General features: G+C 38.2%; 1 protein-coding gene across 14 annotated transcripts in view; it reads left to right on the forward strand.

Moving 5' to 3' along the window:
* Positions 1-26286, forward strand: part of PARD3 (par-3 family cell polarity regulator) — a 451464-nt gene that overhangs the window by 249711 nt on the left and 175467 nt on the right. For 10 of the 14 annotated variants that reach the window (XM_061468050.1, XM_061468055.1, XM_061468051.1 and 7 more), the window contains 5 exons: positions 1578-1717; positions 3260-3388; positions 7730-7768; positions 21284-21472; positions 21946-22116. In XM_061468050.1, coding sequence (XP_061324034.1) covers positions 1578-1717; positions 3260-3388; positions 7730-7768; positions 21284-21472; positions 21946-22116 — 668 coding nt within the window. The remainder of the gene's footprint in view (positions 1-1577; positions 1718-3259; positions 3389-7729; positions 7769-21283; positions 21473-21945; positions 22117-26286) is intronic. The other 4 variants (XM_061468052.1, XM_061468063.1, XM_061468058.1 and 1 more) reach the window with 1 other exon arrangement.

Here is a 26286-nt window from a genome sequence, read left to right on the forward strand (position 1 = left end):
GGTCTGCAGAGCTGCTGTTTCACACATTCTCACTCCTCTCTCCAGCTACTGTTTCACTGCAGTTATTTCCCCGCTTTCTTAAATACGCGATCCCATAAGCACTACCACCATCACTGATGGGCTTGGCCTTGATCAGTGGCAGGTCCAGCTGGCATTGGCTCTATCAGATGTGGGGGAAGCTTCTCACAGCTTCTCACAGATGCCATCTCTGTAGCCCACCTGCTACCAAAACCTCATCATGCAAACCCAATACAATCCTCAAATGATTCTGTAGTTGTGTATTTTTTGCATAGGTTGTTCTCAGCTTCCCAGGGCCATAGCTGAGGATTGTTCCATAAAAGCTCGGCTTCTGTCTGTCCCTGTGATTTTATGCAAAGGGGTATGTTGTGCAACTTTTAGGGACCTTATCTGATATTGCTGAGTCCTAACTGCAAGTTGCTGTAATAGATCAGATTAAATGTAGGCTGGACACGCATATGCCTAGCTAGTGAATTTGAACTGTAGACATATGTTGACATATGATGTCTACATGAGATGTTTCATGTTGAACTTCTAGATGCTGACACTGTCAGGGATGTTGTCCACTGAAAGTCTGTCTGGTTTCATGCTAGATTGTGTCCTACACAATACATTTAATGTGCAGTGCTGGGGGGATGGGTGTTCAGTGTTGAGTTTCAAAGGTTGTTGATAACACTGGACAGATCGCATTAAAAAGAGGATCACAAATGAGCTTTCTGCATAGTAAGAAAGGCTTGATTGTCCTCTCGGCTTGTGCATCCCAGAGTTGGTAGGGTCCTAAGTTGCACTTCAGTAATGAGTTGTGGGCATAATTTCTCTGACCCCTTATCTGTATTTCTCCAGGTCATCTTAAATGTTTCTGTTTTGCCTCAGTCAGTCTTAGCCAAGCATAGCGGGTCACCTGGATGCACAGCAGTACCTCAGAAGAGGCAGCCTGGCTCTGCTCTCTGTGTGGCAGAATGGGGGGTGGAACACAGTGAGAGCCAGGGTGAAGCCCCAGGCAGAGGAGCTGTTGACAGAAATCTGCCTGAGGTCCCTTGAAGCAGGAGAAATTAGACCATTGATCTCTGGTTCTGACTGTCACCTGCCCGTAAGTGTCCACAGTGTCCATAAATGAGCCAGCAAAGCCCCATGGCCGGCAGTGTTGGCCAACTGACATTGCTGAAAGGATTGCAAAAGAGAAAGAAAGGATCGCTGATGAGCTGAGGATTGACAATGGGGAAGACAGTGATAGGATATCAGATATGCTTTTTTCTGATTCCTTGTCACTCAGCTCATCTGAAATAGAAAGTTGGAAATATGGCAGTGGCTTGAAAATCGTCAGTACAGCAAGTTGCAAGGAGGGCCTGCTGAGCCACCTGTGCCAAGTCTCAGTGCTTCAGCTATAGCGTTCCTATATATGCCTTTTTTTCTCTTTTTTTGACGTGCAGTAATTCTTACATTTTATATATGTATTTTCATGGATTGTATCAGTGAGGTATACGTACATTCTGCTGGATAAAAAGAATATGTAATATAAATGTGCATTTAATGAGTAATATTCTACATTCTTTATGCAGGTACAGAAGGCTTGGGCTTTAGCATTACTTCAAGAGATGTCCCGATTGGTGGCTCTGCTCCAATTTATGTGAAAAACATCCTTCCGAGAGGTGCAGCTATTCAAGATGGGAGATTAAAAGCTGGAGACCGATTAATTGAGGTGATGAAGTATTACATGGTGTTTGTCTGTGTTTTGGCATGAGCCCATGTACTAGTTCACTTCCAAAGTCTTGTAGTAGTTTATGGTTTAGGAAAAAGTTTCTCCCTTCTATTTTTCCTTATTTTGGCTTTGGTGTGGTTTTTTTTCACCTTTGGTTTTCTTTTTGTTTTTTTTTTGGTTGGATTTTTTTATTTTTTTATTTAGTAACACATCAGGGATTGGGCATTTTCAGTACATAACAGAGCTGGACCCAGACATACTATGAAAACTATGAGTTTACCTGTTCATATGTGAATAGAGTTTCATAGTTTTCCGTTGCTGTTTAGGAATAGGTTGAAGCAAAGTGATTGTTACCTAATAATTAGCATTAAATAAGCATGGAGTGACAGACCGGAAATTTTGAAGATATTGGCAAGTATGGAAAGCAATACCCTGGAAAGCTTAGTGAATAAACTGGGCGGGTCAATATAAGAGGAGTGTAGTACTACAGAGAATCAAGGCCACTTCGCTTCTGAAGGGAAGATGTCCTCAAGGGAATGAAATTTCGCTTAGATACAAGTACAGCAGCAGTCTTCCTGCAAATCTAGCTGGAGTGATACAAGATGCTACCACCAACAGCTCTTCATTACCATCCCTAAGCCAAACAACACTGGAGGTGCAGCTGAGACTGTAACTGCCTCTCAGTGCCTTAACTTCACTTTACTGCAAAATTGGCAAAGTCAGCCTGAATTGTTGCTGGAGGATAGTCCCCTGTAATTACTGTAATTCAAGGTAACCCAGATGACTTAGGTAGAAGGGGGCTGAGAAGCATTTAAGATGACAATTATGGCATCTCAACTGTGTAAGCTGTGATGTCGTATGAGGGGAAGAAAAAAGATGGTTTGCTGACTTCTGATCATCATGCTCCCTTGCTTAACACTATTTGTTGGTTTGCCTTGCATTTCCAGAATGTTTCTGAATAGGTAGGCTTGAGAATACGCTATCTTTCATTAGCTTCTCACTGGATCAATTTAGCTCATATAGTGGAAATTTACCTGTGTATATCTATACCTTTCTGTCCTGATAAGTGATATGTGGAGGCCCAGGGATTGGGCTGCTGAAAAAAGACAAAACAAAGAGAACAAAGAGTAACTACCCCAAAGTTATTTGGGGTAAAAAAATGTTTTCTACTTTTGACACAGTTTGTGGTGCATGATATATTTGTAATACACATATAAGACTAAGACGTGGAAACAGGACCAGTTTAAGAACATACATTGATTTGCCAAAGGACTTTTATACAGAAATTCTTGTAAAAAATACTGGTAGGTGAAATTAGTTGGCTTTAGTGTATACTGGAGTATACTGTTGCTGCTAAAAAGGAGGGAAATATAACTGTCTTGCTTGTATTTGTGTTGGCATATGAGCAATGCATCTTTAGTTCTATTAAGTGGAAGCTGTACTGGCAATCAGCAGATTGCTTCAGTGAAGTTTGTTTAATGCTATCCAATATGATTCACCTGACTTTTTGGTATGAATTTCTACTTTTTTCCATTGTCACAGGTAAATGGAGTTGATTTAACAGGCAAAACTCAAGAAGAAGTTGTGTCCTTGCTGCGAAGCACCAAGATGGGAGGGACCGTCGGCCTTCTGATTTTTCGACAGGAAGAAACATTCCATCCAAGGGAACTGGTGCGTAAAATAGAGAGCAGCTAAGAGATTTAGATGAATATAAGCAAATGATTTGATCTTGTCACCTGCTAGTACGTGCCTTGCCATGCACTGAATATAGGAGAAAGAAAAAAAGATATTTTGCTTTATTTAGAACATTTTACATGAATGTTTTTTATTCTCTTTAAAGATCTGCTGATGGAATTAGCAGATAATGTTGATAATGTACAAGCGAGAGTTTATTTTGAGTGAAAATGTTTATTATAGAAGAAGCTATAGGATGGACTTTTTTGGATGCATGCAGACAAGTAGATTGTTTCATATCTTTCTTATAGACAAATCTATATTTGAAATCCTACCATTTGTCCCACTACCTGCTCACTAAATTATTTTAGAACGTATAATATGCCAAAACAGGATATGTAAATACCTTTCTGTCTAAAACTAGAACATATAAGAAATAATACCTTTTTTTGAATATAAATGCAATCTCTGTGGAATGGAAACCCTGCAGTTGTTAATTTAGCAGGGCAATTCAGAAAATGTTTCTGAGAAACTCACATGAAATGGAAATAAAATTATGTTTCACACTGTACCTGCTCCACTTGCATAGTGTACACAGATATTTCTCTGATAATTATTCAAGATAATTGCTGTTATGAAAAGGTAGACTGTGAATGTAGCAGTCTTACTTTGTTCTGTATTCAATTAAACTGCTGAAGTTATTTATTATTTGTATTATCATAACTATATAATAGCTCTAAAAATAACTTATTTGGCTGCATTATCCTGAGATAGACAAATATAAGTGACAAATATAAGTATAATGAATTGATTGCTTCATTTTTCTGTTGGAATTGTGTTATTTTGAATGCAAAGGGAATGAATTTTCATTTGGCCATTTCATGACATTCAACATTAGCCTTTTACTTTTCAAAACTACAATTAAACCTAGGAAGTCAAAGTGTTGGGGAAGGTTGCAAACAAAACACACTTTAATATTCTTGGAACATGACTTAAGGTACTGAAAGGAAAGTTGTCATCAAATGAAAAGAAATGAACAATTTGAAATTATATTATGCCCTACCTTATTACTGGAATTGGGAAAGCAATCGGTTTATAAGTTCCTGTGATGTAACTTTCACGGTATTGCTATCTTACATAAAGGTGAATGAAAATGCTTTTAAAGTTTTCTAAATAAACTTAGAAGTAACAAAATGTCTTAATTTTGTGTATATTATTTCTGTAGCAATATAAAGAAGTTATGATCCATAATTTAACATGATATTTTAAATAATTGTAAAAAAAGGATACATTGTTAGTAATGGAGAGATTTAATAATAATACTGGATGTAGTTTTAAAACTAGCAGCAAATCAGCCCCTTTAAATGAGTTCAACCTCAGTAGCCTCCCTGCTGCTTCTGCTGCCTTCAGGCTCACCCTGCCTTGGAAAAGAGGCAGCAGCTTCTTGTGGAGGAGGTGCTGGGGCTGGGACTAGCAAAGTGGAGTGGGTCCAGAAAAGGGCAACGGAGCTGGTGAAGGGCCTGGAGCACAGATGTGATGAGGACTGTCTGAGGGAACTGGGGCCGTTTAGTCTGGAGAAGAGAAGGCTCAGGAGAAACTTTATCGCTCTTTGCAACTACCTGAAAGGATGATGTGTCTGGTCTCTTCTCCCAAGTAACAAGTGGTAAGGATAATGGCCTCAAGCTGCACCAGGGGAGATTTAGATACTGGATATTAAGAAAAATTTCTTCACAGGGAGGGTGCTCAGGCATCGGAACAGGCTGCCCAGGGCAGTGGTGGAATCACCGTCCTGGAAGTGTTCACAACTGTGTAGACGAGCCCCTTAGTGATGTGATTTAGTGGTAGACTGTGCAGTCCTTGGGTAAAGGTTGGACTTGATGATCTTAAAGGTCTTTTCCAGCCTACTTGGTTCTATGATTCTATGATTTTATTTTTTTGCAACACCAGGATAGGGAACCCAGATCTCATGTCTCTGCACTATGTAGTCAGTGATTGTGTCTGAACTGGTGTACGTTCCTGTAGCTCCAGTTGAACAAATGATATTGTGAGGATCTGACAGTACATGTGTATGATCCTCTGGTGCATAAGGATTTGTTTGTTTGCATTTTGACATGAAGAAGTGTTAGGTGTGTTCTGCTGACAGCTGTCAAATAGCAGGAGCAGAATTGCTGGGGAAGGTGTTGGACAAATACTCATCATAAGGGCTGTTCGATCTTCTCTGGTAAGAAATAATCCTAAAAGGAAAGAAAAAGACTTTTCAGCCAGCTCCTCTCGTCACCTTTTACTAGATTTACATAACAAAACAAACAAACAAAAAAGTTAATGCTGAAGGAGGGAGGGGAATGATCTAAAATCATGTCAGTTTCATACGCAAGCCTTCTTTGGCCACTTAAGAACAATTTGTTTTTGCATCCTTCCCTTATTTCTGTCATATTTTCTCCATTTGTGTGCTTTAAATATGAACTGAATGAGATGTGTCTCGAAAACCATATGCATAAAACCATGTTATTTGATATTATCCATCTCATAAAGGGCAGGGCTTGCTGTTGCTTGCCGAGGAGCACTCAGTATTAAAACCATTTTATATTTGCCAACATTTGTACAGATAGTAATCCCAATAAAAGAGGTTTTTGGATTTTATGTTTTGGGTTATGGCTTGTTGAATGGCTTTTGAAAAGCTGCTTATCCTTGGGTTTCTTTATAAGTAAAACAAAGACAGTAAACTTTCAGGAGAGTTGTGGAGTTTAATGTGTTTGTGAATGTTGCCGTTATTGTCTGGAAGCAACCTATAAAACTGTCTAGTTGCATCTAAAACATACCGGAATGTTAAGCTGAGCCCGTTTAGGTTAGTATAGGCTCTTTGTAGCTTATGTGGTCAGGTTAGGGGGTGTGTGTATGATGGAGAACCATCATCCAGGAGATCATGGTGAAAGTAAAACGCGGAAGCAGGAAATAAAATGAAATTGACAGGAGTCAACTTTTCTCACCAGTGAGATCTCCAAAATACAAAGTATTTTATTGCTTCCAGAGTTACCTCATGAGATATAGATATAAAAAATATATCAGGGCTTGTCCACATCAGTGTAAGGCAGATTGTATATGAAAAATCTTTCCTCCCTGCCCCCCAGATTTGTGAAGGGGATGAGGATTACTCTTAGTAAGTAGAGCTCCTGTAATACTGTAGTTACTTCACATATCTGTACATAACTTGCTGTGAAGAATTTTCTTAGGGCATGCTACTGACTATGTGAATCCACTGAAGGATTGACTTAGGTTATTTAGCTTTTGAGCTGTTTTCTCAGTATCAGCAGAGACTATCTGGCAGAGTTTAGTCTCCAGTACACTAAAAGTTAATATGCCCATTTGTACATGTTGGTCCTTTATATGTGGATAGTAGTTAGCTCCTCATGATTTTATTCTTGCTGCTTGTTGGCAGCAGGTTAAAGATAGCTGGGTGTTCTTGTTACTACTTTGCTGCTACATTTTTGTGCTTAATCATTTAAATCTCTATAAAAATCTGCAATACAGCCCAAAGTAAAAGAGTCCAGTAAACCCCAGCATTTTATTTTGGCCCAGGTGAATGGAAAGAAATAGCTGATTAGCACTCAAGTGCTCATCCAGCCAACAGCAAGGTGGCTCCTAAGTGCTTAAACTGTTTTTAATATGGGTGGATGTGGGCTGGGAAGAGCAGTAGTTCCTTATGTGTTTTTCCAGAATTAGTTGGGGGATGAAGAAAGGTTTTCCAATTATTTAGGTTTGCCTTATGTGACCTAAGACACAGGTGAGGAATGCAAGGTATAGGAGAATCCCTTCTGTGGTGGACTGAAGGCACCCTTCTGACCTGGGGTATCCTGTGCCTGAATACACTCAAAAGGGGAATCATTGTAAAAATGAGAATGGATGCTTTAAAAAATAGATACTGGTTTAAAATATTTGGTAGGATTCATCTGGGTTGCTGAGGTCATTCTCTGAAAAATTCAAAGCAGAAGGGAAAGGCCAAGGGAGAACATCCCTGAAGGAGAGTGTTCCACCAGTCAGAAAATGGTGAAAGCGGCTGTGATTCTTCCTTGGCCAAATAGCCACCTCCCTCATAGCCAGATAAAGTCAGGTGCCCTGGCCTAAGGTTGCTGGAGGTTATTTTGTTCACCTCTCATTTAATGCTTTTTTTTACTCATTTACTTCAAATTTAGACAAATTTGAATCAGAGGTGTGACAAACAGTCTTCATTTTGCCGTTACTACTTCACATCAGAATTGGAGCCTTTGTTTATCCCCCTGCTGATAGATAGTATATGTTGTATGTAGTCGTGTTCTTATTTATTTTTTTTACTTCCTTTAGAATGCAGAACAAAGCCAGTCACATATTCCAAAGGAAACGGTAAGAGCTTTGTCTTTTCCATACTGGAAGACTCCCAAATGTTTTTAAATTGATATGGCAGTTCTCCATCAAAGTTTCACAGATCCTCCTTTCACCGTATATACTGTAGATGGCTCTCTCTAGCTTTACAATTTAAATGTGATTTTTGATGTAATTTCAAATACTGTTTGAATATTATATACGATTCAGTTATAATGTATGTTCAAGTGTTATTTGAAATTACGTCCTTTATACACAGCTAAAGGCCTAAAGTTGGAATGATAAAAGTAGACTGTTAGCTTGGGTTACTTGTTGAAACTAATTGTTTAAATGATGATGACATGACTGAAACCTCAGATACAAGCACAGAAATTAAGTGGTTTGGATTTAAGTCTCACTTGTATCCTCATAGCAAACCACTGTCTGTTAGTTATTTTTAAGAAACTGTAGGGAAGTAGTATTGAGTTTAACTCTTTGAAGGCTGTAGCAGGTTTTTATGGGATGTGTCAGTGGGGCTGTATACTGAGGTCGTATACTGTTTCTATACCTTGTTTTAGTCAGTGGGATAGGATCAGTCTTAATGCACATTATACTGATATATGTAATTTTTTTTTAAATAAAAAGTTTATTTTATGAAATATTAACAAAGGATATAACAATAACATTACCTTGAAGATACACTGTATCTTAGTTAAAAGCATACTTCAAGAAGCTCCATCGCATTAGGTACCTAGTTCAAATTATATAATGAATTAGATAATGAAGAAATTTTGAGGATTTGTGCTGGGATTTGGAGTTAGTTAGGGTGCTGAAAACCAGAAAAAGATCGTCTAGATGGTTCCAAATGTGTTAACAGCAATGGTGGGATGGTGTTTAGGATAAAGTCAAGGCTAGGTAAAGACATGTAACAGCCATTTCAATGAGATACTCAAGTACATTGGTTGATGCTATTACTTTTTCAGGCCAATAGACTATAACTGTAAAAGTGGACGTTTGAGTTGAATGTAACATTCTTCACTTTTATCCTTCTGGCTTTTGATGTCCTTCTGGCCTGAAAGTTATCTGTATAAGGGCTCTGCACAATCGGGAGTGTATCATTTCAGGCATGCCTCAGTGTATCTTTTTAGTACATCTCATTAGAGTATGTATGTTTTTGTTTTCGTCGTTTCTTACCACCTACTGCTGATATGTAAGGAGGTCAAAGATCAAAGCCTAGGACAGTGTTTCTGCCTGTAATTGAATACAATTGAGAATAATTTGTGGGTGCAGCCTTATGAAAGTATCCTGGGTTTAGGAGGCGAAATTCTGCACCAAAACCTCATTAAGATTAGGGAGATTGCCTACAAAGTAATTATATTTGCTCATCTATTGCAAAGTTAATGTTTTGTAGCAAATTCCACTGTCTCTGTCATTTTTGGGACCAGCACGCTGACTTCATCTAAGGAAAGAGCAAAGGAAAACAAGTATCTCTCATTTGCTCTCTATAGATGTGAGATGAAAATGGCTTGTTAGTCAGCAGATCGTGCAAAAGGGACAGGGAGTGTATGAACAGCTAGTAATTTCTAAACAACCAACCAGAAAGACCTAGCAAGCCTTGGAAATAAGGAAGTGAATTGGAAAACATGGAAGCATATTTGATAAGTGAGGGAATGAACTAGAAAGGTGGTTAATACAAAAATGTTTTTTTGCATAATGTCTTGGGGTTTTCATTCATTATGGGGTGGGATTTTTTTTTTTTTTGTTATTTATTTGAAGGCTTAGAGCAACAGTTATCAATAGTAGGAACGAATTTGCCTACTACTGGGTGGGAATAAAAAGTGAACTAAATGTGAAAAGTGTGAATATGATGCACAATGCTTTTGCACTTACCTCCCTTCTTCCAATCTACTTTGCTTTGGATAAGTGTGATACTCCAGTTCTACAGAACTAATTTTCCTCAGCTGCACATTAATAATACAGTCACACACTGTTTTTTTTTTTTATTATTATTGAAAGTATTTTTCATTGCTTTCCTTTATTCTCCTTGGTTCTGCTCAATCCCTGTTTATTCCTCCTCTGTCTGTTTTTCAGGTCTATGAGATTTCTAATCTTGCATTTTCTATTTCTGTGTCTGCTCTGATCTTTGTGCTGTTAGTTGTGAGGTTTTAGTCTCCCAGTGTCAAGGACTTGATAGTAGAAAGCAAAGCAAAAAAGCAACAAAAGACCCCATGATGAAAGCATTGCAAAGCTATAGAAATGAGAGAGAGGTGAAGAACAGGTTTATTTTTAATTTAAAGGCAAAATGGTTGTATTTTTTGTTGTTGGGTTTGGGGGTTTTAGGGTTGTTGTTTGTTTTGGTTTTTTTTTGCTATTGTTACGACTTTGTGGCAAAATGGAAGAAAAATTAACCTTTGAAATTAAAAGAGAAAAAAAAAACACAACTTAAAAGCAGAAAGCCTAAAACAATTTATATGTAGATCCTGAAATATAAACTGTAATTTATCAATACATTATTACTACTCAGGAATTACTTTTGTGTAATTGTTACTTTGAAATGGTTTACACTAATGTTCCACTCAGATGCAGTCATTAAAATGTTCATAGATGTCATAAAAGAAAACATTGAAAATCAGGGTTTTTTTTTATTTATTTACTGACCTGAAATCCTTGAGAGAGTTATTTCTTACTACGCATATAGAAAGCATATGACTTCATGTTTTGCACACTGTCACAGAATACAGATTCTCAAATTCTCATTCTTCAACTTCCATATGAGGAGTTTCTGTAATTTGCTAAGCTTGCAGAATTTAAGCTTTGCTTTCCAGTTATCCGTAAGAAATGCAAATTGCTAATGCAACTTCAGCTTCTATCCGGTAACTGTACCCTAGTGAAAACAGTACTGCTGGTTTTACCTTCTGTTTTGCTGATGAATGGAACAGGCACTCTGTTTAGACCTGGAGCAAAGAAATCTCTCTATCTTGAGTGAAAGACTGTTTCACCCAGTCACGAGTTTGTGCCATTTGTACGTCTGAGGACAACATGGAACAGATGCACCTATTTCTAAACATGGTGATTATTTGGAATGTAGGAGATTGACCGTAATATGAAAACTAGTAATTTATCATTATTACATTTCTGTTTCTAAGCATAATTATCTTAATCTTGTTACAGAGCATTGAAATGAACTGTTAATTACGCTATGTAAAACATCTGCCAATTAATTTTTCCTCATACTCTTTGAAAGTCAATAGTGTTTCAGTATTCACTTTTTTTTTCTGAATTTGGAACCAGCAAGTTAACTTTCATGCAAGCATAATGCTAGAAAAATAATAAGTATGTATTTTCTAGGGAGTTTTGTCTATTTGTCTATAGGTAAACAGAGATTCAAAGTTAGGATTCAGGATTTTATTGCATGATTGTTGCACTCAGCAGCATGGAAAAAACTTCAGTTTTCTGTTCTCATTTGTTTTTCTGTCAAATTGCTGTAAGTGAGCAGAATGTTATGAATTTTAGTGAGTGTAGGATTTGTAACAGTGACATAACAAGAGCTGTTGGTGTGTTGGAACAATATCTAAATGTTTAGCAGCCCTGAAAGAAATTGAAACTGGGATTGCTTATTATTTTCTCCTGAACTCGAATATCTGATAGTCCTGTTATTATCTAAATTTCATTTTGATCACTGTAGTTTCAGATCCAGTTGCTGGTTTTGCCATAGACTTTTCTGTGTGATTCTGAGTAAATTAGCTAGCTAAATGTTTTGTGCAAGAATTCATCACCTACCGGAATGGGGTGATGCCACTGTGAACTAATGCATAATTATTTTTATTCTTTTACTTTGCAGCTGTTCATGTTATATGAGAGGTATACTAGCAAATTCTTAAAAGACATAATTTATATCGATTCATAGGTGAAAAATTCTTGGAGCTTAGTTTTGGGGAAAAAAGTGCTGTCAGTGTTGAGCTTTAAGATGGTGGTGTTCTCAGTGCACGTGTGCTTATTTCTTATTTCTGGTGAAAAGTTGCTTGTATTACTTCAAGCTGTGTAGTCACTGGGTACATATCCACAAAGCTTTTTCAAAAGCCATAAATTAAGTTCCCACCACTTTGTATTTAGCACTTACATAGAACTTGAGCTTTTATATCAGCTCTGTATCATTCAGTTGATGCAACTCCTCCTTCGCACGTGACCTTCTTTGGAGTACAGTTCGGAGCATCAATTTCCATTGCTGCAGTAGTTAACCCAAATGTCTAAAAACTCTAAAAACTGAGCTCAGACCACACATAGACTAATATCAACCTATATCAGCAGCAGCGCTGATGTCATCAGATAGGGAACAATTTTACCAAGAGAGGAGAGGTTTGATGATTAACCTGATGCTGCTATTTCCTCCATGGTGTTTAGGAATACTGCAAATAACTGGTTCCAATTATTTTTATACCTTTATATCTTCCAGTGATGTGAGGTACAAGGGAGATTACAGTGTTTTAAAAGCCTTTTGTTTTTAGTGCTATTTTGAGTGGTTTCAGATTATATTTTTAATAAAGTTGTGACATAAAAAACAGATCACTGGCCATATGAAAGAAGGAGTTAGTGAATGTGTGACATTCTGCGGGAAATTGTTTTGTTTACAGCCTTTTATCTTAGGAGGTAGTCTAATACTGAATAGCATGTTCTGGGGCATTAATGAGTAGAGCTGAGAGATTAATGCCTAGTTAATAATTAATACAACAGTTGAGTGACTGTGTATATGAATGGTCTATGAGTAGTCTGAATTTCCTGGAATGTTCAGTGATAATCCTCATAAACTTGCGTAACACTGTGTCTGGGACTGACCCTCAGGCTCATAGTTTTGACTCCATTGTCTGCAGTTTATTTACCCATGCTGCAGTGTGGCAGACTGTCCTGGGTTCAGCAGTAGCAGTCATTTTTCTCCTTCTTGGTAGCTGGTGCAGTGCTGTGTTTTGACTTTTGGCTCGGGAACAGGGCTGATAACAATGATGTTTTGGTTTGGCCAAGGACTTTGTGAGCCTCATGCTCTGCCAGGGAGGAGGGGAAGCCAGGAGGAAGCAGAGACAGGACACCTGACCCAAGCTAGCCAAAGAGGTATTCCATACCACAGCACGTCATGCCCAGGAGGTAACTGAGAGTTAGCCAGAAGGGCTGGTGGACTGCAGGGTTGGAGGAGGTATGGGTCAGAGCTTGTTCGGGCTGGGGGGGGGGGGGGGGCGAGTTATCGGTCAGCTGGTGGTGAGATGTTGTACTCTCTTTTCTTGTTATTTCCTTTATCATTGTTATTATTGGTGGTAGCAGTAGTGATTTGTGTTATGCCTTAGTTACTAAACTGTTCTTATCTCAACCCATGGGAGTTGCATTCTTTTCGATTCTCCTCTCCATCCCTCCGGGAGTAGGGGGAGGGCAAGAAGTGGGGGAGTGAATGAACAAGTTGCCTGACTGGGTTTAAACCACGACAGTTCTTTTTTGGTGCCCAACGTGGGGCACGAGGGGTTGAGATAACAACAGATCTGACCGGATTAATAGTCACTCGTCACAATGCTGATTTATTGGCTCTCAAGGTTGTTCCTCTTGATCTCACAGTTTCAGTATATCGTATCTTACTTCCATCCGGTATTTGCTGTATTAGTGTTTTTCAATTGTGGGGCTTGGGCTAAGGTTTTTGCCTCATTGTACTTTATGGTAAGGACTTGTAATACAATAGAATCATTGTCATTTAAACCACGACACAGACCCAGGCTGGCTCTGTGCAGCACTGCTGCTTTAGCTGTTTCCCAGACCTTGAGTTGACACTGCTTGCTGGCCAAGTGCTGGTTTCATGGAAGGCAATGTACATGTTTCTCCACTGAGGTTCCGTAACAGGGTTGCCTCAGTGCCACTGCTGCAGGGTTGGTGTGCGCATTAATATTCACTATTATTACTCTATTTCCTACATACCAGCCTTACATTATTTTGGATAATAGTTGACTGTGTGAGGCATTTACAGTTCAAATAGCAGATACAGGGTGTGAGACTGAACGAGGCTGCCCGGTTCCTTTAGTAGGACATCGGCTATCACAGGCAATAGGTTCACATCAGGTTCTTTGAAACACTTGTCTAACTTTGTGTGAGTAGAAAGTTCACACTGTTGCTTGAAATTCTTTTTTAAACCTCTGAAAACTCATTGGTTCTGTGCAAAGCTTCTTTTACTGCACTATTGGCATTAGACTCTTGATGTTGATTCTTCCTTGTTACAAATCTAGGGAAAATAGTGAGATGAAGTAGTTTGCCATGGTTGCCTGAAAGTCTGCAGCAGAAGTAGGAGTAAGACACAGGTTAGTCCCAGTGCCCCATAGGGGCCCTACCTCACGTGGTATGTGTTTCTTACCATGGACTTCTACAAAGGTATTATTTCCCTTTTAACCTTGTTTTTCTGTCTGGCTTTCTCAGACGCTCTCTGTCTGTTTCTTTAGTCTTTCAGGTCTTGTATATCCAATAGGCCAGTGAGAGAAGTATAAAGATTTTTGTGGAGCTGTGCCAGTAGTGTGTTGGGCATTGAAGTTTTCCTTAAACAAGGGATAGTGCAGGGAGCTATAGCTTTATAGGCTTCTTTGGCAGAGCAGACACCTGCTGTGTATCTAATCCCTTGGTTTTCACATCTCTAGGATGTAAAGAAATGGGGTTAGCATTACAATTGCATATTTCTTTCAGAACATACAGTCGGAGCACAGAGTTTGAGTAGGAACAACAGTTTGGAACAGGGTATGTTGGCCTGAATAAAGTACAGTCATTATGGTGACAGCAAGAAACTAGTCCCTGTGTAAAGTTCTGAGATGCATAACCGACAAAATATTCTTAGTGGTCTGATCAGTTGATTTGAAATGTAGAATCTCAACTTTTTAAAACAGATCAGAGTGCTAGCATTAGAAAGTATAATGTTAGCATAGACAAGCAATGGTCTTCTTATAAATAACAGCCATGTGGATGTACTTAAATATGGGCTTTTGCAAAGCTTTGATTTTCATACTAAATGAAAATCACATGATAGAATTTTTGTGCTTTGGAAAACATTTAATTTTTTCCTAAACCATTTTTTAATCCACCAAAACAGTAAACTGAAGACATTTTTGAATGTAGAACATGCTTTTTGATATTAAATTAAATCTTTAAAATGGTCATAACTGGAAATATAACGATCCTGTTTTGTGGTATTTTCATGAGCTAGCATTTCTGTGTATAAATACATACCAAATTTAATCCACATATAAGATGCAAAAAATATTTCCTTGATGGGATTAAGATTAAAGCAGACCACATTTCCCATAAAAGTCTCAGAATTCAGATGTAGTTTCTGATATTTAGCAGCTGTTATTTGATTTGAATGAGTGCAGTCTTTGCCAGATGTGACATATTAACTTAGCTAATATGAATAATGAGTCTCAGTGTATACGTGCAAATAAGATTCATTATTATTTATCTAACATATGGGAGATATTAAAATATTTAACCTAGGAAGACTTAGGAAAAGGAAGCAATCATAAGAATTTTAGTTGGTTAGTTGGCTTAAGCCCTATATCATTTTATAACTAGGTAAGTAGACAATTTAGGCCCTTATAATCTGTAATACAACATACGGTTGATTTAAACAACAACAAAAAAGGAGATAAAAAAACATGTTGAATTTCAGGAGTAAATTGGGTCGGAGTGTGCATGTCACTGTTGGATCAATAGACAGGCTTTTCTCTGCTGGAGGTCCAGTTTTAAATCTGGTTGAGCTGCTGTAGTTGTATTTATCTTTAATGCCTACCCATAGCAGGATGCATCAGCTCTCAGTTATTCTTCCTGAGTAGAGACCTCAACTGAAGTTAGAGAGGCCACCTACACTGCTCTGTTTTCTGTACCTCCAGCAATAATACATCTACATTTTTATAATTACTAAATGTCACCCCCCACGAAACAGTTGTTGACCAAGGAAGCTGTTTTGGTTCCTTAGAGCTGTTTGATTTACATGTCCGACATTTGTGTATGTGATGGCATATGATGAAAGTGAGTCATCATCTTTTTGTGTATCTCAGTTTCGAAGGTGGTCTGCTATGACAGCAATGTCAACCCACCTAACTTGAAGGAGAAAGCAGCTTGAGTCATCTCTGACGTCAAGAGTGTCTTTCTGCAGTAGCTAAGTGAAATCTCCTCTTGCACATATCATGTGTGTTTTAAAATAAGATTACTGTTTTGTCATAATAATACCAAGACAAATTTTATTGGCTCCCCAATATATAGGAGTTATGATTTCTTAGTATCATGGGTACCTGGTGAGAAAGAAGAAAATAGTGAATGCTGTGTTAAAATCTTCTAAAGAATGAAAGCATCATGGAAAAGGCTGTGATGTTAGGTTGGAATCCCCCATTACTGGAACCAAATGACTAAAGAAATTTTGCAGTTTCCAGCCCTTTTACAGCCTATGCTTCCTAGAGCTGGTGAGCTCTTAAGTCCCTTGGACTTCAAGCTCATCTTTCAAGAACTTGAGATTTTAGATGTGGAGAAATTCAAAAGAGAGGACACATTGTGAGGCAAAAGGTTGATAGCTTAGCAAAATAATAAACGATGGCTAACATGCTTAAGGCTGTGATGTTGAAAGGCTGGACACAACAGGATTTGGGTCAGGTAAAGTGAATAGTGTAGATGGGGTCATTGGAGACAGGGTTTGTTTTATAGCTATATGATTTGTCACATGATTTTCACTGTGTTCTGTAGGTGGGTGTGTTTGTATAAGTGCAGGCATATACTAGTGCAAAAGAGCTCTATAAATGTTTTCATGTAGATGTTTTCATATACATAGCTTAGAAGTATAGGTTACCCTTTAAAAGGGGGGGTACAGAGCTTTATCAGTTGTTCCTGTGAAAGGAAGCAGAAGTGCATTGGACTTTTGCTGAAAGTCCCATGGTTAACTTCTTTTCTCTCTACATAATCACAAAGTAACTAGTAGACAAGTTTCAGTGACTTAATAGCTTCTGAGAAGACAGCATGTCTAAGCTTGCAAGAGAATGAACTTCACTTGAGAGAATGCAGCCAGATTTGTAGCTGCAGCAAGCCACTTGGGGAACTTGTCCCCGCTTGATTGAAAATTGCTTCCCCCATGAAGTGGGTGGAGATTTTTCTTCGCTGTTAGGTTTCTTTCTTCACCCATCTCAGGCTGCTTACTCACCAGCAGAAGCCTAATGCGATTTTATAAAGGGAAGAAGTCCCAGGCAAGAAATTTCTTCATACTGTTTAAATCATAGAAGGATTAAGGAAGAGATGCTGTTATTAATATGATGAGATAAATTTATTGCACTCTCAGCATCATGGGCCATTTTAACATTGTTTATAAAATTAAATTAGGTTTTATGGTTTGATCAGAAACCAATGTTATGTAGAAGAGAAAAATAATTTCCTTCCTGTTTATCTTATGGCTTTTTAAAATCTGTTTATGTATCGAAGTATTGCCATAAGTTTACTCTAGTCAGGAAGTTTAAATTTACAATATATTTATGTTGTACTTAAAAGTGAAAAACTTATCTCAAATTTCACTTAGCATAAATTAATGCTAAATATAAATTTGAAGCAAAAAAAGTCACCTACATAATTTATCACCAATTGAATTTTTATTACAAATTACATACTTGGGCAGCTTCATTCATCCAGCCAAAATCATTTCAGATGACCTTTTCCTCAGCAGACTCTGTCTGAACAGAATATTGTTCTGCTGTTAATTGTTTTGGACATAGTGTATGAAAAATCTTAAGGGAGCTGAATTTTGTTGTTCAGGGCTCACCGTACATAATTTTACTTGCATGTTTACTGCTGGCCTGTCAAAGTATATGAAGGAATAAATTTCTCCCACAGATCAACTAATCATGAAAACAGTGTTGAGGTGCTTGATTGACATAGTGAAGCTGTTAATTTAGAGTGTATCAAGATCAAATGGAAGTTATTGCAATTAGGATGTGATTGTGTTCTCGGTTGAAATTTTGAAATGCTGCATTTTAGATTTTTGTGCATTTTTATGCTCTCAAGGATGCATTGGGGAATTTCCATGATTTGTTACATTTAGACATTTAGTGTTCAACATAATTTCAGTGCAAATTTTGCTTTTTCATAATAGCTGATATTTAATTATTTGGGGAGAGTCACTGTACATGTAACACTACTGTAAAGGGCTTCGGGGAACAAAGGATTCAGCCAGACTGTGGTTTTATTGGGGCTTTATTTGTTTGGTTGGTTTAGTTTTTACAACTTTGGTTCAAAATATTATGGTATCGGGCTAAAATCTTCCTGCTTATTTCTCTGAGAATGGCTCCTTTATGACATGCTTAGAGGTTCCTGATCACTATATAGTTCTGTTGCAAGGTTTGTATGTATGAAGTTGTATTCAGTATAAAGCAAGACCTTCTTTGGTACCATGGTGTGGCACAAATTTTGGAGTTGGTACTTTCATATCCATAGCCATTGAATCTTAATGGTTCAGTTATACCCGAAAGCCACATTTTTCTCCCATTATTATAAAAAATGTGGGATATCAAAAGTAATTATTCGTTCTCTCTCTTTCTCTTTTAAAAATCTACATGCAAGCATATGGTACTGAGAAATGACACAGGTACTAGATAAAGATCAAAAGGCTTCTCATGTCCCTAAAATTGCAGACACAGGTATGGTGGTGAAACAATTTGGGCTAGTTAAAAGAAGCTGTGGATACCCAGTGAAGTCCCTAAAGCAATTTTGCCTTAGCCCAGTAACGGTGATTTTTTTCTTTGAATGAGTTGAGCATTTTTCTCATGGCTTCAGTACTTCTGTTCCAGTGCTGAAGCTGCCGTTTCTCATTTTTTCATGAGCATGGTCTACTCACTCTTGTGCAGTTGCAAAGGATTATTTTGCTCCAGGTTTAGGCCTTAAGTTTCACCTGCACACTCAGGTGTCTGTAGCTTGCTTTTAGCTTATTTCATTATTCAAGATTGTAGAAAACAAGAGAGCAGAAGCCTTACATTAGGAATAGTGTTGAGCTGGTAATGCAGCTCTTTGGTCTCGCTGAAGAGAAGCAGTGTAGAGGCCATTAACCAAGTCCTTAGGGATGCTTACAGACACACTCTCTCCAACTGACCCTTATAGAAGGCATATAGAAGGCATATAGAAGTACACCCAATGGGGACAGGATGTGCAGGAAGCAGTTTGGTTCTCTGCCCTGGAGAGGAGATTGCTAGGCTGAAGTACCAGCAGGGTTTTTATGAAGATAAGAAAATTCTGAGGGTAGGGAGGGTTGGTTGATTATATATTTATGGTAAGACTAGTAAAGAAAAATCTAATCTTACGTGCTTCATTGGATTACCCATACATCCTACCTTGACTGTATTTCCCTTTTGGCTCGCAAGCTTTTATTCCTACTGTAATTTATTAAGGAATATGAAAGTGATCGGTATTGTGGAAACAAAAAGATAACATACATCTGTGTCAGACTGGTTTATTGACAGACTGCCATCTGACAAAAGATGCATTCAAATGTATGCTGTAACTAGTGCATCTGTGACCCAAGCAGGAAAATTAGGGTTGTAATTTTCCCCAAATTTGGGAACTATTTTTTAGATCCAGTATTCTTCCCACAGAGCGCATCTTTCCTTTCCTGAAAGCTAGCAAAGATAATGCTGTTTTGCATAGCTAAGAGATGTATTTGGATAATGGGATTCATAAGTGAGCCAACCAAGCTATAGCACTTAGATAAGGGGGTTTTATTATTTTAAGTTGATGAAGCATTATGCTTTGTTAAAAGGTGGTTAGAGATGAGCAAATAGTGTATAGTGCAAGGGAAAGGGCTGATGAACACATTAAGGTTCATGCTTTTAACCATGTGGGAAAAGATGGAGCTCCTGTTTTTCTTCTCTCAGCTGTTCCAGTTCTCTCGGCATCTGACTGCCTTCCCATGTGACATTTTCACATTGCATTTCTAGGTCAATGATGATACAACTAGGATGCTTGTGCCCAAACTGATCATCTCGGTCTGCTGTACTCCACATAGCTTTCAGATCCATCTTTGTCATAGTCTGTGTTTGGATATCAAAAGAGCTTTGCTTTTCCTCAGGTCTTCAGAAATAGGGACAGCTCAACAGGCACACATTAACTTCTCATATGTCTTGTCCTGCTCAAAGTATCTGGGAGTAGGAGAAAAATAGGAGCAAGCTGTGCAAGTAGATGAGAATGACATGGGAAATGTTGGTATAAAATCAGTGTCAGTAAGGGAGGTGACGTATTTGCTGGGATTATGAAAAAATTGGCCAGATTAATTCTTCCAGAGAAGAACTGTCAGCTGTTGGACATTAGTGTGCACCTTCTGCTGGACATTCTCTTACTCTTTCTCCTTCATGTGGGTGAGAAAGAAAGAGCACAGTTTCCTTCTGCAGCACATAAGCATCATTCTGGAGGCCAGACCCTGGGCCCACTGCAGAGAACTGCCTTTCAGAGCATGCCTTTTCTCTTTGATTGAGGAAAGTTATAATCAAAAGTTATTATAACCACTTTGTTATAACTGAAAGATAGTCAGGGACAAGTGGGTAGTGTCTACTGCAAGGGACAAGGCTGGTGAACAGCCCATTCGTCCTTTTGGGAGCAGCCTCTTGTGCTTGGGGCCTGATCATTTTCTTTCCTGGGTGCTGTGCCCATGCCTGCTGCCCCCAGAAGTGCCACTGCTTTGTGGGGACACCACAAGGCCCCCGCTCCTGGACCACTGCCACTGTGAACTTGGCAGAAGGTGAAATGAGAGGCCGATCACTTTGCATGGCTCTTGTGTGCATGAAAGGGTGTTTCTGAGCAGCTACTTGCTAGGGATTCTGGCAAGCCTGGACTATAATTCCAGGTGTTCAAACCCCACGATTGTCCCAACCAGGCTAAAGCTGGGTGTGGAGGATAGTGAAGAACCAAAGATGTGGGTAAGGTGATAAAGGTGAAAGGCAGAGCCAGGAAGGACAAGAAAATTGGAAGAGCTGGATCTGATGTTAAGCCTGGCAACAGCAGAGAGATGTGCTGTTGCAGATCTCGGATGTGTAATTTTCTGTGTTTCCTAACACAGCTAGTTTTAAATGAAATGAGATGAATGTGTAATTTTTTAATTTAATTTTCTTGCACAGTTTCTCCCAATGACTGCAAAGCTACCATAGATGATGATGGTATTTTAAAAATTCTGTAGCTTTGCAAATCAGAAAATATTTCTGATACAGCTCTCTTTTCGCTAATGAAATAGCAGCTTCTGTGAGTTGGTATTAAAAGCACATTCAGTAATGACATACGATTCAATTATTTTACTAGACAGAGAAGCACTTAGACACAAATGTAAGGTATGTCTGAATCTATGCATCAGGTGGAGGTGATTGAAAATACACTATCTGTACATGTTTCTTCAAGTAATTACTGTGGAAAATATTGTGGCATTGTAGTTAAAAGTGGGGGGAGGTGGTGGTGGAGTTTAATGCTAATAGCTGTAGAGGGAAGAGAATTCCCAAAGAGAAATGCTGTTCTATAATCCCATGCTAATCTTCCTGACAGAAAGCAGAAGAAGAGGAGCTTGTCCTCACACCTGATGGCACCAGGGAATTCCTGACATTTGAAGTTCCACTGAATGACTCTGGGTCTGCTGGGCTTGGTGTGAGTGTCAAAGGTAACCGGTCAAAGGAAAACCATGCCGATTTAGGAATCTTCGTCAAGTCCATTATTAACGGTGGAGCAGCATCCAAGGTAAGAGGGAACATCTGCATACTTTGGTCTTCCTCAGTTTTCGATAACAAGGCTGTTTTGAAAATAACCACAGATTTAAGAAGAGTGAGATTGCTCTATAACTGGCTTTTTCCAATTACACCATCAGAGGTGACATTTAGATTTGCACTCGGATTCACATGATTGCGGGTCCCAGGATTTAAACAGCCCTTACAGGTTCTCGGGAAGGATACAAGCTGTCTTTGGTACAGTTCAATTAGTATGCTGTTTGTGCAAACAGGTTATGATAATAGCTTGCAGTACAAATCTATAACTGGAATAGACATTTCCTACAGAGGCTGCAATGGAAGCTATTATACCAGTGTTCATTTGGCCATGAACTATTAGAACTAAGCATATTTGATTATTTCGCTTTTGTTTTTTTCCTCTCTCCAGCAGACTAAACTACTTTTGTCTGTGTTTTATGTAACTAGCTATAACCTTTTCTTTTCCAGGATGGCAGGCTTCGAGTGAATGATCAACTAATAGCAGTAAATGGAGAATCACTATTGGGCAAAACAAATCAAGATGCTATGGAAACCTTAAGGAGGTCCATGTCCACTGAAGGAAACAAACGGGGAATGATTCAACTTATTGTGGCAAGGCGAATAAGTAAATGCAGTGAGGTAATGCGCTTTTGATATCGGGACTGGATATTTTCACTTCTAAGATTTTGTGTTATAGGATATGTCATGTTTCTTCTGAGACCTGAAAAATATTTAAGAAGCTAAAGAAAGAATTACAAAATGATCTTGAGTTTCAATGTTAGACATGCTAACCTTATTACTGATCAATAAAGTTTTTCCTTTGAATATTTTCATCAATGAATAACAGGAAACACTGAAGAAAACTATATTGATTTTGTAACTAGATCCCACTGTTTACGAAATTTTTGTTCTTTGGATTTTTTTTCATGTAGGTCTGTTGAATCATTTATAGACTTAGTGTTAACTGACTTGCTTCTTTGTCACTTTCAGTTTGTTTAATTAAGAGTGTAGAGTATTATATTTTATCTAAAAAATTGAAAGCTCCATGTAAAGATTCTGCAAAACGTGATGCAAATAGTTCTGTTATTTCTGATTTTAAATTTGTTGTGTCTTGGCCTTTGTTCCAGGGAAGTATGAAATACTGAATTCAGGGTGAAGTGGTGATTCTTTGTCTGTTATTTTTGCAACTTTTGTCTCTTCCACTGCAATGTTAATGTGTTGATGTTTTGAAATATATTCATGATTTCTAATAGTTTACCTTCTAGATTAATGGACATAATGCTATATGGTAGGAATATGTAGATGTAGACATATGATGCCGAAAAGGACTGCAGATGTTGTGGAGGACTGAATTAGACTTCAAAATGATTTTGACAAATTAGAGAAATGCATTGAGTTAAATAGGCTGCAGTTGAATGGTGAGTCAGAGAAGCATCTGTTCTTAGGACATCTAAGTCATTCTTTCATTCTTGTTAACAATGGTAAGGTCTTACCAGGAACGTTATTTCTTGATGATCATGCTTCAAAAATAATGTGCACAAATTGTTTTAGTACTGCAGATCCTGCCTGGGGGAAATGGGATGGTTTATTTTTTAATGTATAAAATCAATCTTTAAAAAATTACAGTCCATAGTGTATTATAAAATCATGTTTGAAAAAGACACTAGCCTCTCTGAAAGTATTAAGCTTCTCTTGATTAACTGCTTATACGCAGCTTTAATGTACATGCATACGTTTGTATATGCACATTGCTAGAAAGGCAGCTTGGATGTACACAGCTTCTCACTTGGTGTTGAAGGAATTCTGATCTTTTTATATTTGGTGATGTCCTACCCCTAATTCTGAATCTGGACTCCAGACCATCCTTTGATCCTAATTCCTACCCATTTTCAGATGCATTTTATGTTACCACATAAAAAGGGTGAAATATTTTAAACTCTTTCTGTGTTTACTAGAATTATTTTTTTCAAAAAGGGTGTAGATTTATTTTCACTCTTAGTGAAATTCTTCTAGATCGTATGTATCAAGACAGTGTTTGTAAATATGATGCAGGAAATCCAGCAATGTGAACCAAAGACATCACTCCTCAAATCCAGTAGAGTTTTTACTCACTCAAGTTAAAAATAGTTTGGTACCCTACATCTGCTTGACATTTAGCATGATTTATTCTGCAGAAATCAGGTGCCAAAACTGGAACAGCTCAGTCTACAGTATATGCACTCCAAGATGAAGGAGCTGATGTTAGAACCATATTTATATGGGCTGAAATGGATCTGTACAGTGTCAAGATAGGGAGCTCTGTCTGTCTGGGCTTACATTACAGTTTTTGTGCATTTTCCCAACTCCTTAGTAAGCTGGTGAGATGAGCCATAGTGATTCAGGAAAGTGGTGATATGGTGTAGTGATCATCAAAATAGTCTGAAAGACTGAAAGTCTGCAATGCCCAGACTTCAATGAAATAAAAATCAAAGAATATTTTTTGTCTTGGTATTTTGCATTGTTCAAGAATTGAACAGATTTAGACATTATTAATTTGATATAATACTGAGAAACTATGATAATACTATTTATGTATCTTGCATGAAAGCCATATATGTGAGTATGGTATTAGCCTATAAATAATGGACATGTTGATTGAGACCCAGCTGAGATCATCATTGTGCAGCTGAGCCTTGCATTCACTTCCCATGGAACACCAAATATTGGCCATGTCTACAAGCCTTAGCTATATTAATTCAGCAACGTAGATTACTTAGACACATATTGGTACACAAGTTTTCCCCTTAGAATGTTCCTTTAACTGCCACCAGCAAAGATTTTTAGTGTTAGAACAAAAAGTAAACGGCATCTGACTGGTAGTAAATTCACAGGCTTGTAGATTAGAAGTAAAAGCATCAGATGGGCAGACCCAATCTTGATAAATCACACATTTTACCAGCACAGAATCACAGAATCCTTTATGCTGGAAAAGACCTTTAAGATCATCAAGTCCAACCATTAACCTTACACTGCCAAGTCCACCACTAAACCATGCCCCTAAGCACCGTATCTACACCTCTTAAAAACCTTCAGGGATGGTGATTCCACCACTGCCCTGAGCAGCCTGTTCCAATGCTTGACAGGCCATTCAGTGATTTTTTTTTTTCCTTAATACCAGTCTAAACCTCCCCTGGCACAACTTGAGACCATTTGCTGTCATCCTATTGCTTGTTACTTGGAGAGGAGACCAACCACCCACCTCACTGGAAATTCTTTAGAAGGAGTTGTAAAAAGCCTCTTTTTCTCCAGACTAAACAACCCCAGTCCCTCAGAAATGGGGTTTAGTGGTTTTTATTAAAGACAAAAATAAATGTTTACCTTTTGAGAAAGTATTTCCCTGGTGTTTTCTATGTTCCTCTTTCTCATTTGGTTCTCCAAAGGAGTCATTATAAAATAACAGTAGCAAAAAAAAAGTTCCTCTTCAGCTGATTTATTTCCTGTGTGGATTCAGCATGGTATGTGCCCACTTTATGGACAAAAATACAGCTTGCACTCTTGTTAGTCTTGCAGAGCCACAGTTAGGTGGAACGAGCTCAATTATATTCCCTTTTGTGCATTGCACATTGCAGTGTTCATTCTGCTCCATCCCAGCAGTGTGGTCATCCTGCACCATGGAGCGAGGTCAGGACTCTGGGCCCTGGGATTCCCCACTGTGCCATGGAGCAGCCTCAAGTGTTTCAGGAGGGGAATCCATACAAAGGATGATAATGCCAATGCAAAAAAGATTGCTCGATGTATGATAAAAACATGTACTATCTGTCTGTTAGAAAAACAATAGCAAAACAACCCAACCTTTTTTTCCTCCTGGCTTCAAGTCCAGTAATTGTTTTGCATTTGCAAAATCAAACTGAGCTCTTTTGTGATAGATAGGCAATGGAGTCTGCTTCTTTTCTTCAGTAACACTAAGTTTGAATGGGATTTTAAGAAAGTAGTATGAACACATTTCCTCCAGTTTTAAGATCCATTTTCATAATCAGCCCTAAGAATTGCAGGGGGAACTCATTTGACAGCATGATTCCGCGGAGTGCCATTCCAGAAGAGGGATGGCTCAAACCCTGCTTTCTTGGGTTTAAAGGGGCAGGGACAGTTGCCTCCCGTCTGCTGCAGAGGAGCTTTCACTTTGTCAGAAAGCTTTCTTAGGCTTCAGAAGGCAAAAGTCATACTTAACTTGAACATGAAACTTCCAGAACTTTGTGAAATGACTTCTGATACTCCTTTTTTATGCCAGCATTAATCTGACACAGCTTCAGCAGTTTTCGTGTTGTATAGAGTAAGCCCCCAAGGCAATTATAGTAAGAATTAAAGTGTACATAAACATCTTAAAAGTATTATCTTGTCTTCAGAGAGGTAGTGAGGAGATCATCATCAGTGCTTATGTAACTGTAATGTCAAAAGAAACCACAGACTTCCCAGAAGGTAAAAAGTATTTTTATGCTGTTGTGGTTTTACTGAACTGAAGAGTTTCCTGCAGAACGAATTTTCATTGACTCGCCAAGAGACAGAGTATAATCAGTCCAGGTTTTTCAAGTGAATTATCTTATAGTAAATATTGATATAAGCATGGGGTGAGTGGCAGTTATGAATGAACTCCAAGCCAAAACTGTGTATCTGTTTGCATTACATCTATACAATAGTGCAGTAATATAGTTCATTCTGTAAGCAGCACTACTACAAACTCTGCAAAGATTTGTTTAATATCTGAGCCATACCAGAGAGTGAATAGATACTATTAGTGTTAAAAAATTTAGTTTGTGATTTGGATATATCTCA

This window comes from Pezoporus flaviventris, unplaced genomic scaffold (genome assembly GCF_033815535.1).
Source record: "Pezoporus flaviventris isolate CSIRO_AGI_PZ_B2104156 unplaced genomic scaffold, CSIRO_AGI_Pfla_v1 ptg000047l, whole genome shotgun sequence".
In the NCBI taxonomy this organism is placed as follows: domain Eukaryota; kingdom Metazoa; phylum Chordata; class Aves; order Psittaciformes; family Psittacidae; genus Pezoporus; species Pezoporus flaviventris.